The sequence below is a fragment of the Cucumis melo genome, chromosome 4 (genome assembly GCF_025177605.1).
Source record: "Cucumis melo cultivar AY chromosome 4, USDA_Cmelo_AY_1.0, whole genome shotgun sequence".
Classification (NCBI taxonomy): Eukaryota; Viridiplantae; Streptophyta; class Magnoliopsida; order Cucurbitales; family Cucurbitaceae; genus Cucumis; species Cucumis melo.
The window spans coordinates 2,606,939-2,614,188 of record NC_066860.1 but is presented as its reverse complement, the minus strand read 5'-3'; the positions used below and the strand labels follow the sequence as shown (position 1 = coordinate 2,614,188).

The 7,250-nt window shown below is 30.2% G+C and overlaps 1 protein-coding gene across 9 annotated transcripts; it reads left to right on the top strand.

Moving 5' to 3' along the window:
• Positions 1 to 440: 440 nt before the first annotated feature.
• LOC103503731 (AIG2-like protein D) lies at positions 441 to 5,656 on the top strand. Of its 9 annotated transcripts, none has more exons than XM_051083625.1 (6): positions 447 to 654; positions 1,563 to 1,635; positions 1,745 to 1,819; positions 2,352 to 2,435; positions 3,294 to 3,438; positions 5,457 to 5,656. In XM_051083625.1, exons 1-5 carry the CDS (start codon positions 503 to 505, stop codon positions 3,375 to 3,377), a joined length of 468 nt encoding a protein of 155 aa, XP_050939582.1. In that variant the 5' UTR covers positions 447 to 502; the 3' UTR covers positions 3,378 to 3,438; positions 5,457 to 5,656. The 9 variants fall into 9 exon arrangements, with proteins under 9 accessions (XP_050939585.1, XP_050939584.1, XP_050939582.1 ...); XM_051083623.1 differs by having other exon boundaries at positions 449 to 654; positions 1,745 to 1,825; positions 5,195 to 5,656; XM_051083626.1 differs by having other exon boundaries at positions 449 to 654; positions 1,745 to 1,837; positions 3,266 to 3,438; positions 5,195 to 5,656.
• The last annotated feature ends 1,594 nt before the right edge of the window (positions 5,657 to 7,250 follow it).

The window sequence follows — 7,250 nt, the reverse complement described above, 5'->3', positions numbered from 1 at the left end:
GAATTTTTAATTTTTCGGAGTCAAAAATCTCTACTTTTTACTTATAAAACAAATCTTCCTCACTAAAAATTGCGAGCGATTGAGAGTTTTCAAGCTTGGTGCTTACTATTAGTCAGTGTGTGACAACAAAAGGATTAGATCTCCCTACAAAGTCTGCTCTGAAATTCTCAAATAAGACGATTTAGTAGTAGAAACATAAATTTTTTCAATCTATTGTTTAGTAGCTTACTAAAATTTAAAAATAAAATAGTTAATAAGTAAAGAACCTATAACGCTCAAAGTTGAAAATCGGAAGTTCATAGACCCAAATTGTGAAGTTGAAAACCTATTACATACTTTTTAAAATTCACAAAACCAAATAGGCTAACATCAATATCATAGACTTAACCTGATATTAATAACAATAACAAGAAAGAAGAGATAAAAGCCTTAGATGTGTATATATATATAGATAGTGGCTTCAGTTAGTTTCTTATAGAACTATAAGCAATTTGAGTGGGAAATGGATTCAGCATCTCTGGTTGCTCACGCGTCTCTTCATCCGCAGCAGAATCTTCACACTCTCTTCGTCTACGGCTCTCTCATGGCTGATGAAGTTCTTCGTATCCTCTTGAAGCGTACTCCTCAATCTTCTGATGCCCTCCTCAATGGCTAGTACGTATTTTCATCTCCTACTCTTGACCTTTTTATGTCTCATATCCTCATTCTTAGCTTCTTCTATTTTGTTGAACTCGAAGTAAAATTCTCATCGATCATAGCCTAATTCCTGTTCGTTATATTCTGATTCTGATTTACTCTATTGATCTTTTGATTTACTTGGATTTGTGCTGTTTCTCTGCTTAATTTGTATTTAGATAAGTAAGTGGATGTTGATTTTCTATTTTATATTGTTGCCGAACTGTCATGCTTGTTTTGGATTATCTAGGTTTTGTTGCTTAGTTTAACATTAGCGTTATGCGAGAAAGGATTATGATGAGAAATACTCTTCTACTCTCGGCTCTTTACTTTGCAAATCGTGCTGTTATTTTCTTCTTTTGCAATCAACTCAAGGCTAAAGTCGCATTGATGATGCTAATTCGTGCTGATTTCCTGAAGGAGAATTTCACTCGGTCTAATTAATCTTACTCGGATTCATGCTGTATCCTTGTTTAATTTGTCTCTGTAGAAGTTTGTGGACGTTGATCTTCTATCAAGTATTGTAAGCAAATTGGTATGCTTCTTGTGATTTTATTAACTGTTATTTTCTTCCCTTTGGATAGCTTTGAAGCTAAATTTGTGCATCTTTGTAGTCTAATTCATGTTGGTTTCCTAGAGGAGAATTTGATTCACTGCATCCATCTTATGGTTTACTAGAACTAATGTTCTTTCTCTGTCTAGATACCAAATAACTATTGCAAACTGTTATTGCATCTATTTGATTGTTCTAATTTTTAAGGTTTTGATTCTTGGTTTAATAGATTAACATTTTGACTAGGAAGGATTAAAAGCATTCTTCTAGGCCTTGCTTGTATTCCCAAGTTCTTGATATGATTGAACTCTGTAATTTGCATGAGAATTTGCAGTCAAAGATTAAGCATTAAAAGAAGAGTTTATCCAGCGATCATACCTGTTGATAGCAAGAAAGTATCTGGCAAGGTTTGTAATACTGTGCTCGTTGAATTTAGCCACGGGCGACTAGTAATGAACCTGAATTTTTTTCCATGTCGCTTTATATTTTCACGTTCAACTATCCCTTACTCTGCAGATTCTTTCAGGCATCAAAGACTTCGAAATGGATATTTTAGACGCATTTGAGGCTGTTGAATACAAGAGGATTACAGTTGAGGTCTCCTTAATGGTTAAGTATTTGCTTATCTTGGTGCTCGATTGTGTTTGATTGTCAAGTATTCTGTACCTTCACAATCGAGTACAGACTACTAAAAAATACTAATTTCTGTTATCTGTTTTTTCAAGTTGTTATTCATACATATTAGTAGCAACAAATTACTCAGAAGTTAATGAAAAACTTGATAAACATTGGCGATTATTGTGAGTGTTTATCATTTAGGCGCCTTGGATTTTAAAAATAAGCTTATGATTTTTACTTCCATCCATAAAGCTTCTATCTTTTGATATATATTTTCTAATAATTTAATTAACTTGTTTTAGTTTTTAGAATTTGACTGGAATTCAAGCGTCTTAGCCACAAATATGCAAAACCATAATTTCAAAATTAGGTGGAAACATGTAGAAATTTAAAAAGCAAGATCGTTATAAAATAGGGACTTAAATTATATATGATAGTGTATGTTGTTTTCTTCTTCCCTCTGCTTTCAGAATCGTTTAGTTGAGCGGTTGATGATTTTTTGCAGGACGGTTTGGAGAAGCTATTAGCTTATGCTTATGTTTGGGGCAACGAAAAGGATCCAAACTTGTATGGAGATTGGGATTTTGAGGTAAAAACACTATCCTTTCTTGCTCCATTTATGCATCATGTTATAATATTTTTGCATCATACATACGGAGAAGAAAGTTTTTTTTTGAAATCTTGTATTCGTTATTGAATAATCAGCTTGTGTACAATGAATAGTATATGCACAAAATGTTTGAATAAGTAAGAAATGTCTAAAGTCTAGCCTCATAATTAGCTTATCTACAAGATTACAAATCGTAATATTTCATATACGATAACATTGTTTTTTACCACTAATTTCACAACATAACTCAAGTGCACAGAGTTCAACAATAATTTAATCACAAAGTCTATAAGAAGTTAAATTAATCACCAACAAGAGCTTAGCTTAACTGTCATCTAAATGTAATTAAGGACTTGGAGATTTCAAGTTTAAATTTCCCAACCCCAATTTGTCCGGTAAAAAAGGTAAATTAATCAGGTTTCAATTATTTCTTTTTCTCCTTTCACATTTCCGGTTTCCCTGCCCCCTCGTTCTTCTGGTGAGACTATGATAGATGCTTCAAATTTAGATTGATGCTCACCTAATCACTTTCCTTATGCTTGGATCATGAATCCTTCGCATGGATCAAGATTTCTTAATTTGATTTTAATTTCCTTATGGTCGGTTACCCAAATAAATAGATTTTATTTCACTCGGAAAACAAACGGAATGTCCGACAATGCTGCTTTTGTGAAAATATTGTTGGAGGCGATATTTACGAAATATGAAGTAACCGAATAATGAGATTTATGAAATAAAATTTTGCTATATTTTGTAAATATTTTAATTCATTTTGCTACTTTTTAAAATGTCCTATATATATATATAAGAACAATTTTATCTGCTGCTGATCGCAAGGAGTGGAAGCGAGATTATCTGGAAGCTTATATCAAGAGGGTTAATAAATTTATGAAAGAATTTGAGCAGCAGACGACACCATAGAAATGTCTGGCCGCTGATGGAGAAGGATAACGATGCTAAGAATCAGCTCTCCCATCTCCAGGTAATGAATACTTCATTCATACATCTCCTCAATCTATCATTTCTTTCTTAAATATACTTTCAGCTAAAATAAAAGCTTCTGCTCTCCCAACTTCCATTAAAGTAACTAATGACCACCATCTTTATTTCGATTAAATTATTTATGACAGTACAGTTGTTACTTCATGAGACATCGTGCCCTGGTTCGAAAAATCATGGGCCTAATATGGTATCTTTTTATGCCAAACTTAAGAACAAATAAGTAAATGCCATATAAGGATCGAGCACATTGTTGAAACTATGAGGTTCAAACGAAATTTTGATGCATAGGTCTATTAAAATTATATTAAAAATATTTATTGGCATTGAACTCACTATGGAAGGAAGAATAAAAATCAGCGGATATAGTATAGGCTTGGTCCTATCCCCTCTCAACTTTATACTCCTTATATAATATATATATTAAAAATTAAAATAATAATATTATCAAAAGTTAGTCAGTATTAAAATTGTTTTTCAGTCTCCTCTAGACTATGGCTAAGTATCATAATCAATATCAAACCTAAGCTTGTTTGTTAATAATTTTTGTTTCAACTTTCCATCGTGTAAAAATGCATATGAATTTTAAGCTAGATTTAAGAAAAAACAACTTTAGAAAAAAAATTGAAAATTTTAAAGTTTAATTTAGATTTTGAATTTAGAAGCAGTATTCTACCGAGGTCCAAGTTGATAGTCATTTGATTTTTTTTTTTTTGTTTTTTTTAAGAATTGTGCTTGTTTTATTTATATGTTTATTTATTTATAGTTTTTTCAACATTTGATTTCCTAGTCAAAATTCGTTAGTAGAAATCTAAGCACATGATGTTCGATATAGAATATTGAATGGCGTATTATGTTGGATTTTAAGTGCTTTGGAATGATTAGTTTGGAAACTATTTATAACATATAGCAAAATCTATTAAATTCTCAACACATTTTATATATATATATATATATATATATATATATATATATATATATATATATATATATATATATATATATATATATATATATATATATATATATATATATATATATTTGTTATATTTTGTAAATGGTTTAGATTTTTTACTATCCATACAAATTCTCCATGACTTAATTTAGTATCATAGTTTTTAAAATAATAAATTTGTTTGGTATTTGATTAAATGACTTTAAATGACATTTAGTCTATTTGGATGAGTGTTTTTTTAATACAAAAAATCATTTTTTGTAATACTTTTAGAAGGGTCTAGAACACACCTCGAAATCTATTTTTGTGGTGGTTAAACAATTCTATTTTTTTTTACAAAATTGTTATTTTTTAAACTAAACACATTCCAAACCCACTCTTAATTTTTTTTTCCATTTTTTTAAAGATAAAACTCTTTCAAACGTGCATAATAGAAAAGTATTTCTCTACTCTAGTTTCTATAACCAGATCATCTCACAATTTCAAAAAAAAAAAAAGAAAAAAAAAATTGCAACATTTCTATATACACCCAATCATATGTATCGACATAATTTTTTCCTATGACATTGAATTTCAAGTATTTAACTCCCATATCATTTTTCCTTGTAATTCGATGGTTAATCAGAATGGAAAACTTAGGACTTGTAAGTTTGGTTATTTTCTTTGGCTTATCATATCAATGGTGCAATTATAAAATTTGTAGGTGAAAAAGCCATATTTACCTATTTGTTCATTGTTCAATGTTCAATGCATATATATGATATATCCTTCACTTCTTGGACAGTTTTATTTTTTTCAATTCTGCATCGAGCATGGGCAAGACCTCCATTGGCATATAAAAATGATACAAACATTTTCACAAACACTCGATGTGCATTTCGGACCATCGGTTTTCTCTACACACTTTCCTTCCAAAAAAAAAAAAAAAAAAAAAATTAAGAATCAAATGCAAGGATATATTTATGAATTTATTGTATTTATTATTCGGTCCTTCATTTTCTGTATTTTTATCTTCCTTGCTACTGTTATTGTGTTCCTCCAAATAGGATGGATGCTGACATCTTTCCTTCGGTTCCTTATTAATAGAGATACCTACCTCTGTATCAGGGCATAAAATGTTTTCTCCATCATCTCTTTTGTTATTTTCTGTGATATTGTAAACTAATGAATGTATTTGCTGCTGGAAAAACCCAGAAGATAAGCAATGTAAGTAGGACCTTATCTGTTGGTTCTCTTTTGTTCTCCATCTCATATTTTTCTTTCATCTAATACAATCATGGTATGTAGTTTGTCTTGGATTAGCTTTTAAATTAAGTTGGTTGGTGCCTAGTCCTCAAATTTTAACAATATAATACTGCAATTTAATACTAATACTGTAATTTGTTCGAGTATTTATTTTGCTTTCAAATTGAAGAAACAGTGCCAAAATTGTATCTCGTAGCTCAACACCACTTGAATACAATCATCGCATAGAACTTTTTATATTAAGGCTTACAATTTCGATCCCAACTGGTTGGTACCACTAGTACCTAATCCTTAAATCGTAATGCCTAATCCTTAAACCAAACAATACAATCGTAACTCAACACCACTTGAATACAATAATCACATTGTATTCAAGTGGTATCACTAGTGCCTGATCCTTACCGAACAACACAATAATGCAATTTATTCTTGTTTTCATTTAAACAAAGTGTTGAGTAAATCAATTGTTGTGTCATGGAAAATTCATTGCTTTGAATAAGATCTATGAATATCAAAATAAAAGTCATTCCAATAATGAAGTTAAAAATAACTCACCAATGTTCGAGGAGAAAAAATAGTTAGCTGGATGGAGGGAAAAAAGTTGAAATCAATTGAAAAAAAGGTTATGAAAAGGCCGTAGAGGAGAATCAAAAAATTGCATAAACCACCCTTGAACTACGAAGATGGTTACGATCACAATAGTTTGTCAATAATTTCAATTGATTTTCTCTCGTCTCACAGCTCTTCCTCTCTCTTCTCCGTCCACTTTCTCTCCCCATCTTCGTCTTCTCCACCCTTGCTTTCAACTATGCATATTTTCTTTATCTATGTTATTCATCTTCCTCTACAGCTTGGTTACTTTAGACTCCAAAAACAACAATAATTCTTTCTCTAAACTCGATTGTCCATTCCTTCAATTCTTCATTGGTGTGTACGAAATGGAGAGAAGCCAATGAAAAATACACCCCCAAGGGAAAACTCAATAAAACGAAAACTAAGTAACGATGACATCATCAGCCAAGGGAAAGAAGACTAAAATACATCATTATAATTACAAGAGGCTAATTGTAATTATAAACAATGTTAAGCTTAAGGTGTGATTACAACTAATCTCATAGGTTTCTGCAATTTTTTCTATTTATTATGATCGACTTCTTGTTTAAAAGTCTAGCTAAATACATAACAGACAGTATTTTTTAAAAGCTTAATGGACAAAAATAAAGGCGTTATTTACAAAAATGATGTAAATTTTAGTAAATTAACAATATATAATCAAAATCTAATTAATTTGAACCCAGAAAAAAAATTCTAAACTAAGTAATATAAGGTAATGTAACCTGAATTTTTTTAAAGAAAATTTAGATTTAAAAAATAAATGTAACGAAAGGTTTTTTTTTTAATTGTGAAATTAAAAATTGAAATTTGATTGAGCCAGGATTCGACACAAAGATATGTTTTTACAAATATAAATATGTTGAGTAGTTTTGTAATTATATATATTTATTTTAGGTGAAACATGTGAATTTCATGGACTTTATGACTTTCGGGATAAAGTAAGTCATCCTCACAAACCATGAAGTAAACCTATTAAATAC